The sequence below is a fragment of the Gnatocerus cornutus genome, chromosome 2 (genome assembly GCF_029298725.1).
Source record: "Gnatocerus cornutus isolate USDA-ARS CGAHR chromosome 2, icGnaCorn1.1, whole genome shotgun sequence".
Taxonomy (NCBI): domain Eukaryota; kingdom Metazoa; phylum Arthropoda; class Insecta; order Coleoptera; family Tenebrionidae; genus Gnatocerus; species Gnatocerus cornutus.
In genome coordinates, this window is record NC_142234.1 from 19,262,875 (window position 1) to 19,275,714 (window position 12,840).

At 33.1% G+C, this 12,840-nt stretch overlaps 1 protein-coding gene across 3 annotated transcripts; it reads left to right on the plus strand.

Annotated features, from left to right (window-relative positions):
• The first annotated feature begins 5,342 nt into the window (after positions 1-5,342).
• Ldh (Lactate dehydrogenase) lies at positions 5,343-10,197 on the plus strand. 3 transcript variants are annotated; one of them, XM_088029973.1, is made up of 8 exons: positions 5,343-5,636; positions 5,691-5,827; positions 5,893-5,997; positions 8,600-8,724; positions 8,775-8,892; positions 8,950-9,297; positions 9,356-9,597; positions 9,809-10,197. In XM_088029973.1, exons 3-8 carry the CDS (start codon positions 5,940-5,942, stop codon positions 9,974-9,976), a joined length of 1,059 nt encoding a protein of 352 aa, XP_087886099.1. In that variant the 5' UTR covers positions 5,343-5,636; positions 5,691-5,827; positions 5,893-5,939; the 3' UTR covers positions 9,977-10,197. The 3 variants fall into 3 exon arrangements, with proteins under 3 accessions (XP_087886099.1, XP_087886100.1, XP_087886101.1); XM_088029974.1 differs by having other exon boundaries at positions 5,698-5,827; XM_088029975.1 differs by lacking the exons at positions 5,343-5,636; positions 5,691-5,827; positions 5,893-5,997 and adding an exon at positions 7,186-7,285.
• The last annotated feature ends 2,643 nt before the right edge of the window (positions 10,198-12,840 follow it).

Genomic DNA, 12,840 nt, shown 5'->3' on the forward strand with positions numbered 1-12,840 from the left:
AAGAAAAAAAAATTAGTAAAAGTATTATTTTCGAGATAAAATTTCACAATTTCACACGATTTTTGAGATATTTCATAGTAACAATAATTATTTATAAAAGCGGACATTTACCCTATACAGGGTCCGGCAACACTTGTGTCCACCCCCAAAATCGTCTTTTATTTTAAAGCTACAATTTTGAAAATTTGCATACGCTCATAGTTGACAAAGCTCTAGAAGCTGACGCAAAAATTTGTTTTTTATCATGGTTTGGTTGGCGTCGCGACGCCTAAGAAGTATAATTTTTAGCAAATTTTGAGTTTTTGCGGAATTATTCGCGAATTCAATTTTTTTTCAATATAACTGTGATATCTGAGTTTTTATTTTAAATCAAATGCAAATTGTGTTTAAAATTTGCGAAAAAAACGTTGTTTTATCAAGTTAGTTTTCAAAATTATGGCAGCGCATCGGCAAACTACGTTTACACCAAAATTTCACAAGTCACTTTACTCACTCTTATAAAGGTTAATTTTGATTAACACGGGCATGTTGCACTTTATGGACACCAGAAATCGTTAATTAACATCGACAAAGCGACAATTTCACCAAGTAAGACTTTTGTTACAATCTAAAGCGAGCCAAAAGATAGATTTCATTTGTGACACAAGATGCTGACAGATGGGTGTAAACGTAGTTCCCAACTTTGACGTAATGAAATTGGAAACTAACTTGATAAAACAGCATTTTTTTCTCAAATTTTGAAGACAATTTGCCTTAAATCTAAAATAACAACTGAGATATTTTTAACACATTTATATTGAAAAAAAATTAAATTAGAGGTTGATATCACAAACCCTCACAATTAACTAAAAATGACATTTTAAGGGCGTCGCGACGCCAACACTATCAGTGATAAAAAACAAATTTTTGCGTCAGCTTTTAGAGCTTTGTGAACTATGAGCGTTTGCAAATTTTCAAAATTTTATCTTTAAAATTGAAGGCGATTTGGGGGGTGGACCCAAGTGTTGCCGGACCCTGTATATTTTAGTTCTTACACATTCCGAATCTTTTAAATGATTATAACTTTGGCGTTGCATTCTTGAATTTTTTTTCTTCTATTAATTACCTACATTTTTCATAAAATCTGCTCAGTTTTTTAATGAAATATGTTCTATTATGTTCTTAGTCCCATAATTTCTAAACGGCAAGAGACAGCAATGCGGTTAATAGCGAGTCAGAATTGTGAGATCCCAATCTTTTGAATAATACATTACAATGAAAAATACATACATTAAATGTATGCAAAAACTGAAATATTTAAAATGTTTTTTCAAATACCTTGGAATGCGTTCCACAGTTCTTTAGAAAACTTATTTATTTACCTTTAAAATACAGTTTTGGACTATTTCATCAAATTTATAAATTTTTAAATGGAATGGAATAGGAGATGTCACATAAACGTTTTATTTTAAATAGACCTGCCTTGAGGTGGAGCAAAACAGGCCCTGATTTTTATTTTAGTAATGACAGTACAAAACCTTGTTGACTAGTGTTATTAAGCACCGATAAGGCAGGTGTCAATTCCCGAGACCGACTAGAGAAGAGATAAAGGTTGATCCGGAGGAGGCGAGTCAATCAGGTTTACATTACGTTTCCGAGTGTGATCGTTTTAATTACACAATCTACATTTTTTTATCATAAATATTAAAATCATATAGGTAGGTCTCAAATATTTTATCATTGAAGAGTTTGGTTTGGAAGAGAAGATTTTGCGGCCACCAGACGTTCATGCCAATTACAGTGTTTTAATTGTCTGCAAAATCGGTGCAAAACGTTGAAATGACATAAGTGGGCAATTATAATTTAAATCACCTAAATTAAGAATATTTCTACAACTATTCCAAATAAAAAAAAGATAGACATTACTTCGATGTTTAAATTTCACACACAAAAGCTATTATTTTAGTCACGAGGTTGATCGCATAATTTTGTGCATGCATGCACCAAGAAGCATCCGGTGTTTGCTTTGCTTTTGCATTTTCTTAATTCCACTCTTTGTCGTTCTGTTCCTCAAGATTTACATGGTATTGTTAAACGACTCGGTGTTTGATTTTTTGGCTTCCAAAGTTTGCAGAGAATGCAGAATCACTTGAACTTTTTTTACCTTTGTATAAATGAGACACACGCTCTGAGTCTGGATCTGTTATGACACTGTACACAAAAGTTTAATCGGACGATTAAGATAACATCAGTTTTGAGGGTTACGAAGCGTAAATAACTAAATTAGCTGTTCGGAGTAGGATAAAGTTTTTCTTCACATCTCCGAAATTACGACTGATAAAAAGATACGAATTTTGCCATCATTTTACTTCCGATTTTTTAGCTAAGAGTTTGTTCTTTGATTTTCCGAAAGTCGAAAATTTCAATTCTTCAAAAAAAAAGATTAAAACTATGTCACTTCTGTGGTCAATATTTCGCTTTTTTTTTGGAGCAAACTTGTGTTATTGAGACTTATTTTACGCAGAATTTCACACAGATTTTAAATCTGGGCTCAAAATCCACGGTTGACAACAAATAACCGAATTATGGCCGTTAAAGTTTCAAATAGTTGATTTTTATTTTTCAAATTTTTAGTGCTCAATATCTTTGAAACTGCAACAGATAAAATTAAACTATTTGCGGTATCAATTTTCTCGCGTTTTTCTTCTTTAGAATTCACCCTGAAATACCCAAAATTCGAAGATCAATTTTTTCGCAAAAAAATTCACTGCTCGATCAAGATTTTTTTTTTTGTTTTTTGGCCGCCACTGGTAAACCATTTGACTTGCCGGTCAGAAATTTAGCCAGTTGGTAGATTATGAGATGCCCTTTCGATTGATGTGCAAGTCAAAGGTATTTCTGATCGTTTTCCCCCCAAAAAAATTCCTTGAAAATGACGCCAAAAAAACTCTCAGAAAACCTAATTCCGTCAATATCTTGTTGATTTGTGTAGCAAACTCAAGCTATTTTTGCTCATTTAACACAAAACTTCACGCAAAATCTAAAATTGTGCGAATTTTTAACGTACGCCAACAAATAAGTAAACTGGAAGCGATTGAATTTTTGGCTGGTCGCCAAACGACAAAAATTTTGAATACCGGTGCTGCATTTTTTTGGAATGGATGAAGGTTAAACTTCTCTTGGATAGACCACCTCTGAGGCATTGTTTAGATATACGTGCGATCTTCAGATAGATAGAAAAGGCTCATTTGAAAGGATAGAAAATTGTTCTAAATTTGGTGGTTAAAGTGCTCACATTGTATTAAAATCTGCGCATACAATGTTGCGAATTTATCTCCTCCGCTGCAGCACGATTCTTGTACTTAGCTGCCTTCTACATAACCACTGAGCATTGTGATTAATTACCACTTGATAATATTCAGAGTCGTTTTTCTTATGGTAAGATTTCTTTCTAATTTCAATTTCTTGTGACCGTGTACAAGTCTGAATAATTTATTAACCTGTTTGTGTGGGTTCCTAGCGTTGCGTTACATTCCTGTGCTCGCTTCCAACGCAGAACAAATCTTTAGATTTATGTCAGATGTCTTCGTGAAACACAAAGACCTTCTTCTATCGTCTGCAACACAATCAAATGTCTTTAAAGGCAATGGATTCAAAGAAACAAGCCACAGACTGCTGGTTACCACGGATGGAAAAGACTTTACACCTTCGGCGTAAAAAAACAACGAACTCTTCTGGTTTGGGTACACATGTAACTCCTGCTGGGTTAGTGAATGAACTTTTGTACAGAGCATTGTGCTTTACTCTGCTGGTAGAGCCGTAGCGAAAGCCTTCTTATATGTATTTGAAATCAAAATTAGGATCTGACAATTTATTTTTTCGACGGGATGGTGTGAGCGCAGCGGGGGCAGAGATTTTAATTTATTTCGAACTTACCATCCCATCTCGGTTTCATTACATCTTTTTGCTTTCAGTCTACCATAATTATGAGTGAGGATTTCCAGACGTGTGGTGATAAAGTGCTTGTAGCAACTTTTTTAAAATAAAATGACCAAAAAGGCGTTCTGCGCCTTCCTAAATTTGCATAAATTAAAATCAGACGTTTTAATCAACAGGCTCATTTTTTACTGTGACTGTATTGTTTTGATAGTACTAAAAACCACCTTTTTCTAAAACGGACACTCAACTTTATAATTTATTCCGAAACGTTACTGTAAATCACTTTTATCAATTGCCGCAGTCAGCAGTTGATTAATAATAGAATCTTCAAGATATTGATAGTTCCTTCTAAATCCTTTCGGTCAAGTGTTGTTAAATCAACTGTATTTATTTTATATCCAACTCGAACACCGTCTGATTTACATACTGGAAGGTTGTAAACTAACCACTTTATTTAGATTGGTTTAATTTGCGTGGGGTCCATTGGAGTAAATATTCTGCCATATTGGACACATTTTTAAAAAATAAATTCGTTTGATAGCCCATTATTCTTCATTGTTAGGATTGTCGGATACAAAAGAATTATTGTTTCGGAACGAAATAAGTGCTTGCCAGTCACTACATTGTAACATCTCAGTTTAGCCTTTATAGAATAATGTAAAATAAAGTTCTAACAGAGCCAGGAAAAAAATCTTCAAAGACAATCTTGCATCAAAAAGAATTCCGCTTGAGTTGAGCTCTGGTTCTTTCACACGTTCCAATCATGAACACTGGAATGTTCGCTTTCCACCCAATAATCATAAGAGTTCTTTTGATGGTTCTATTATTCCTTCCATCAATTATACCTACAATGTTGTAAACCCGCCAAATAAGGTCCTAAAACAATTTATTTTGATTTTCCGCTCATTCAAAATCACATTGTTCTCAAAGAAAGTAATACTTATAAAGGATAAAAGTGGCAATGCGATCTCACAACAACCGTTCGTGGTGTGAATGAAAAAAGAGATTAACTTAGAGATAGTTTTGTCTGATATGTGAGATAACCGCCTCCGTTGGTAATCAAACTATACAATTGAAATAACCGCAAGAGATTTACAGAATTGAAATGCATATGATAAGCGTGTTATGCTTTTTTTACCTTCGTGGAAACGTGATGTATCTACTATTTGTATTGTGTATTATTGTATGCGTGATTAAAAAGTAACGGATGGAGAATGTTGACTCGTCTAACACTGCGGCGAAATAAAAAGACCGTAAAATTAATAATAAATTTGATTAATGTTGCAGTTCCGTGATATGGCACCGATAATTTATAGAAAATACTCGGAATTGCAGTTTTTTTTTCAAATTTGGTTTTATTTATACTTTTTTAAAAGAGATAGGCAACCAATTATACGCTCGTGTTTGATGAAGGCCGCATGTCTCAACAACAGAAGTGGCGGCCCCAATGTACCGACGGCGACGTCTTCATACTACGTCTATATGTTTCGTGGCAACTAAATCTAAACATTTACTCAATTACTGCCTTTAATTTAATCTTATTACTGTGTGAGAATAATAATTACAACATTTGGTTTTGTGGAGTAAACATAAATGTTATCATAAATACATGGAAATCAGTTTTACCCAATTGAGTATTTCGACAATTTCAGCGGTCTACCGCAAATTTTTAAAGGTGCACACTAATGCTGTTATTCTCACCTATTATTAGGGACCAGGTAGGTAAAAACCGGCAACCCTTGGTGGTATTGATTGATATCTGCCATTTTTAGCCTTCAGAAATTTGCTGATAATTTAATATGGTTATACCGGATTTCCTGGCGAAAATGAAAAGTTTGCGACACAAATTACTATGACATAATCACTGTTTATATTTGTAACAATAATTTTAGGAAGTCGACAATTCAAGGTAAATCGCGATTAGATTAAGCTTATCTAAGTTTAATTATGACTGTATCGCCCGTTTCGTTTCAGATCAGTCAAAGTTTGATTTTTTAGGATAAAGATTTTTCTAGTTGAATATGAGTCTTGAAAGTGACTTGAAAATTATGGAGGGCTTTCTTGTTAACGCAGTTGAGGGTGAGCTTTTCGTATTTTTTGCACTTTATTTATTATTTTTTCTCAAATGATTTACCTATTTGGAAATCGTTCATCTCAATGTCTTTAAAAATTGTCTGTTTTATAGTGTTACAACAAGAATTTGAAAAAAAAAACCAAAATAAAAATACCTAGTCAGCAAATGTACACATTTTGAGTTCAATTGTTCAAACTTTCTTAAAAATTTAGAAATTTGCAGTCTTGTTTTCAAAAGCTTTAAATTAGATTTAATTGTAAGAATTTAAGGAAATCAAAGCTCAGTGTAACAATTCCACATACATATTTAGTAAGAATTAATAAAAATAAAGTTTTAAACTTTCCAAGTTTTGCCAAATTACCGGATTTTGACACGATCTCCTTAATTTTTTTTTGTACAATTTTAGTATCTTTTGGATTCTTTTTTTATCTTATTATAAATTCTTAAATTGGTTTTGAATTCTTCTTGAAATTGCACATTACACATACCTACATACGTAGAATATGTTGTCCATTCATAAAATATGAAGCAAATATGCAAAATAATGAAGTAAGCAGTCTGAATCATCTACGCAATTGACCCTAAACAGAAAGCGCATATGAATTTTCCATAAAATCCGCTTTCTTTATGACTTTCAAACCTGAGTGGCAATATAGCCCAGATAAAATTAAATTTATAGCGAATAAATTGAAGCATTTTATAACCTTGGAACCGCCGCAAAAACACTTCAATTTAAAAATTTTGGCAACCCCACTAACAATCACATTTCATTTCATTCAGACTTTTACTGCAAATTATTTGAAGAAAACGAAAACCTTTAAACGTGCACATGTTCGCGTACAAATTCCAACATTGCGGTGTCGTTGCACCGCACGAACATGACGCCAGTCACATGGTTAGAATAGAGGTTGCGTCAAAGCGCGCATTATTGCACAAATTACTAAGAATTTTACACGGGGATTTTCATTGTATTAATACAAAAATTGGATCTATTTTTATAAAAGTTGTTGTTGAGGGAACACCAAGAGTTGTCGAGCTATTAGAGCGGTTTTAGAAAAGACAAATCTCTTTCACAAGCAGGTGCAAAAGCTCAACGCAACATGATGCATACGTGACGTTGGGGACCTCCTAGTAATTTCTGCGAATTGTCTTCGATGAGGGACATGCGCATGGGAAAAATTCGGTTTGGTATAAAGGTCACCTTGCTCCAGTCTACCGCTAAGTTTCGAGTTTAGTTGAGTAAAAAATTTGTCTTGAGCTTTACGTTTTGGGAGCTTATTGAAGATTGAAGCGGTGAGTGGTCCTCGACCCTTTTTTACTTTTTCAAACATATTTTAAGTCGAAATTTTAATTAAATTTGTCAATTACAAAAACAATTTTATTAATTTTTTCGTACAATAATGATACCTATCTGTTGAGCTCAATTTTATTAAAATACCTGTCCAAAAAAGCGCAGTATTTCGTCCAAATCATCTGTTATTTTTTAATGAAAACTTTTGAAATTTTTTTAGAAAGTTATATCGTTCCCTAATTTTATTTGTTACGTATATGACTTTGCTTCAAAATATTTACATCTTTTAAAGGTAGAAGTAATAAATTTAATATTTTTCGGGGGGAGAAGTCGTCAAAATTTTTAAAATAAATATTTTTACTGTAAGCACCGGTTTTTAATCGCTGGTTGATGCTAATTAGAAATTAACTGTTATGTGTTATTGTTACTAATTTATATGTACTTTGAATTTTAATAATAATTACAAAACCGGTACTAATATTTCTTGTTATACCTTGAAATGATATCCGACCCATGTGATGTAATAAAAAAAATGTTTTAGCTGCATAAATCCAATATTTACCTCTTGTTATGTCGTTTATGAGATACTCGTATCAACTAACCAAATTGACATATCTAGGACAAATCGTCAGGGGCTCACTTGTTTACCAATTAAGAGATAATTTTATACTAACAATGCAGAAAGAATCCTCTTCAGTTAATTTTAGTTTTCACTTTTTTTGTCATTATCATTATCAAAAAATTTAGAAATGAAAAATTTTCGTTCAAATTTGAAAACCGCCTTTTACTCTGGTGCCTTTCAAATGAATTTCCACCCCGGCGCCGCAACGATTTTGACTTTGACATATTTAGTCTAGTGAGTAATTTGAGAAGATTGTCAAAATTTCTGTTTGGCCTGATGCAATGGTAAAATTGCATTGGATCACCGGCTACCAAAAAAAATTTCTTCCCCTTTTAACACACCGTGTTACGAAAACTGCACAAATAACGAGAAAAGAACAATGGCGCTTCGTCGGTAGGTACTCAAAATCTTGCAGCTGATTGCTGCAAGGCCTAAAATCGAAAGTAAAATACGATAAACGCTCGGTACGCCGCGCGGAAAAGAGGTAAAACGCCCCACTATTGAAGGAAAACTTTAACTTTAGATGAGTAAACGAGCATATCCTTAAAAGGAAGCTGTACTCTTCGACGTTTCATCTAAGTTGCGTGGACTTTTTTTCTCTTCTTTTTAATTTCCCAGTTTTCGCCAAGAAGCTTCTGATTTCCCTCATGTCATTTTCTGTTTATACGTCACATTTTTGTATTTTTTGTTGTAGAAATGGCCACCAAAACCGCTCTGTTTTCCCCGGTATCACCGCCGGTGCAATCCCACGAGAACAGGGTCACTGTAGTTGGTGTGGGCCAAGTCGGAATGGCTGCTGCTTTCAGTATTTTAGCTCAGGTACTGCTTATTTTGGTAATAAACAAGTAGCAATTCTATTTACCTTTTAGGGAGTCTCTAACGACATCGTTCTTGTCGACTGCATGGGCGATAAAGTCAAAGGAGAAGTGCTAGATCTTCAACACGGCTCCTTGTTTTTAAAGAACGCAAGAATCACCGGCAGTACAGGTAATGAGACGGATCGTCAACATTTGAACAATGATAAAAGTGAACAAATTTTTCCAGATTATGCCGAAACGGCAAACTCTCGCCTCTGTGTGGTGACTGCAGGGGTGCGCCAACGCGAAGGAGAATCTCGATTGGATTTAGTACAACGCAATGTTGATGTGTTTAAGAATATCATCCCAAATCTAGTTAAACATTCTCCCAACACCATTTTAATGATCGTCAGTAATCCTGTCGACATCCTGACTTACGTGGCGTGGAAACTCAGCGGACTACCAAAGAACAGAGTTATTGGTTCCGGAACGAATCTCGATTCCTCCAGATTTCGGTTCTTGATGTCACAAAAACTCAACGTTGCCACTAATAACTGTCATGGTTGGATTATCGGGGAGCATGGAGATAGCAGCGGTGGGTTTTAGCACCAACACCTCGAAGACAAATAAAATATTTGTTATTGTTATTACAGTTGCTGTATGGTCAGGCGTGAATGTCGCAGGAGTTCGAATTCGTGATGTTAATCCCGTCATTGGAACAGCAGACGATAAAGAAAACTGGAAGCAAGTGCATCAAGGTGTGATCGATTCCGCGTATCAAGTAATTAAACTCAAAGGATACACGAACTGGGCTATTGGTCTCAGTTGCGCATCACTGGCTGAGAGCATCTTGTCGAACAGTTTGGGAGTCCACGCCGTTTCAGTGTTTGTCAAGGTAAATCTGACGATTGTCGTCTTAAGTTGTGAGTAATAACTCAGTACTTAACATAGCAATCGTCGTGATCTTTTGACTTGCGTAAATGCGTGTAGGTGTGCTTTTATAATCGGTGAGGTGTTTGACCGCCGGAGCCGATTATCAAAAACACTTTTTAATTTTAACTGTGCTGTTTTTTCACACTAACATCACAATCTTGGTACATTATTAGGGTTTCCACGGGATCGACCAGGACATCTTTTTGTCTTTACCGGCTGTTTTGGGCCATGATGGGGTGGTCCAAGTTGTCATACAACCTTTGACCGACGCCGAAAAAGCTAAATTACAAAAGTCAGCATCCGTCATCCACGATATCGTAAAGGATTTGAAACTCACATAAAACGACTGAGTCCAACTTAACCGTTTAATGGCATTTTATTGTATATCAAATATTTTTTTTTACTTAATGATGGTTCGAATGTCTGATGGGCCATCAAAACTTGTAGTTACTAAGATTTAAAGAATTTTGTATGTCCCACTTTCGAGTGTAAATACTTATGTGTTACTATTTATTAGTATTTATTTATCTATGGCATTTTAATAAAAACAACACTAATACAATTTTCCCGTGTGTTAATAACACCTGCCACAAATCTAAACTTCATTCTAAATCATAATTAAGTATAAAATTGAGTTCTTTGTTATTCTCACATTCTGTGTTATTTAGGGCTATCTTGGAATAGATAAAGAAGTCTTCCTGTCAGTTCCATCAGTTCTAGGAAGAGATGGACTCAGCAGTCTTGTAAAGATGCCGCTTACTGAAGACGAAAAAAAGGAGTTGGTAAAATCTGCAAACGTTCTGCACGATATTCAGAAAGGCATTAAATTTTAAATCTCTTGAAATATGTACGAGTCTCAATTATATTTTTGTTGGAAAACTTGTGGAAATAAAAGCAACATCTGGGATATCGCAATAAAATTACATTTTTGAATATAAATTATTGCAGCTTTGGTACATTATTGGATTTTTATTTAATTGGATTTTAAAACGAGTTATTTTGCGAGGAAGTCAATTTGTTTTAGAATTTTTGGTTCTCCTTTAAAATTAAATATTCTAAAATATGTGTCTTTTCCTTTAGTAATTTTTTAGCAATTTAGCAATTTAGCAATTTAGTAGAGTTAATATACGACCCAAAAATTGTAACTTTCCCAAATTTCGTAACTGTAGTACAAGCATTACCAAAGTCACGGATTTTATTGAAAGCTGTCTAAAATTTTTGCTTGGTCTTCAAAATAAAAATTTCTAAAATCTGTGTTTTTCGCTCAACAATTTTGCAACTTGGCAGAGTTAATATGCGATTTAAAGATAGTAACTTCTCCAAATTTCATATCTATAGCACAAAAATTACTAAAATTACCAATTTTAGGAATGAATCTCTGAAATTTTTGCTTGGCCTTCGAAATAAAAATTTCTAAAATCTGTGTCTTTCGCACAACAATTTTGGAATTTGGTAGAGTTAATACACAACTCAAAAATAGTATCTTCCCCAAATTTTATATCTGTAGCACTAAAATTACTAAAATTACAAATTTTAGGATATGATGTCTGAAATTTTTGATTCGCCTTCAAAATAAAATTTTCTAAAATCTATGTCTTTTGCTCAACAATTTTGCAATTTTGCAGAGTTGATACACGACTTAAAAATAGTGACTTCCCCAAATTTTATATATGTAGCAGTAAAATTACCAATATTACGAATTTTAGGAAAGGATGTTTGAAATTTTTGATTCGCCTTCAAAATAAAATTTTCTAAAATCTATGTCTTTTGCTCAACAATTTTGCAATTTTGCAGAGTTGGTACACGACTTAAAAATAGTAACTTCCCCAAATTTTATATCTGTAGAAGTAAAATTACCAAAATTACGAATTTTTAGGAAAGGATGTCTGAAATTTTTGCTTGGCCTTCAAAACAAAAATTTCTAAAATCTGTGTTTTTCGCTCAACAATTTTGCAGAGTTAATATGCGACGCACAGATAGTAACTTCCCCAAATTTCATATTTGTAGCACTAAAATTACCAAAGTTACGGATTTTACTAAAGGATGTCTGAAATTTTTACTTGAGCTTTAAAATAAAAATTTAAAAATGTTGCGTCTTTCGCACAACAATTTTGCAATTTGGCAGAGATGATGCACGACTCAAAAACAGTAATTTCTTCAAATTTCATATCTGTAGCATTAAAATTACCAAAATTACGAATTTTTAGGTAGGATTTAAAGATAGTAACTTCTCCAAATTTCATATCTATAGCACAAAAATTACTAAAATTACCAATTTTAGGAATGAATCTCTGAAATTTTTGCTTGGCCTTCGAAATAAAAATTTCTAAAATCTGTGTCTTTCGCACAACAATTTTGGAATTTGGTAGAGTTAATACACGACTCAAAAATAGTAACTTTCTTAAATTTCATATCTGTAGCACTAAAATTACCAAAATTACGAAATTTTGGATAAGATGTCTGAAATTTTTGCTTCGCCTTTAAAATAAAAATTTTTAAAATTTGTGTTTTTCGCTGTAGAATTTTGAAATTTTGTAAATGTAATATACAATACTTAATTTTTTATTTATAAATCGTAGAATTCAATAGAATAGAATAAACTTTGTTTTTTTTATAAATATTTGCGTAATAAAGAAAAAATATTGTCATTTTGCAACGGACCAATTAAAATTGGTGTTGTAAAAATTTATCAACACGGGAGTCGTAATCGAACCGGAATTCATGTATTGCTGGTTGCTTCAAAATGACTGGAGCACAGGTTGTCATTTTAAAATTATAGAAAGTGAAAGACAAATGGATTTAAAACATTTTGAACTAAACTAACATACAACAAAAATTAAGTTAATTATACCCGGAGTATTATTTATAAACTATTCTAGTAACAAATGTGTAAAGAAAAAATAGTTCTAACAAAATGTTAAATATCGCCGAACTGTACCAGTTTTATTAGGATAACTGTTTAAAATTTGTCAAATTTAAATACTTTTAATAGCGGTTAAAATATTTAAACAGAAAAACCGAATCCGCATAATTTACCGTTTGAATTTACACCTCTGACAAAATGGTTAATAAAATAGAACCCGCATCTACAGAAAAATGTAATATAAATTGTAACTGAACTTTTGCATTATTTTTTTGCCTATATTGTTATATTACACCATATGGTTTGTACATACACGACACATGCCTATAGAAACCTAGAAAT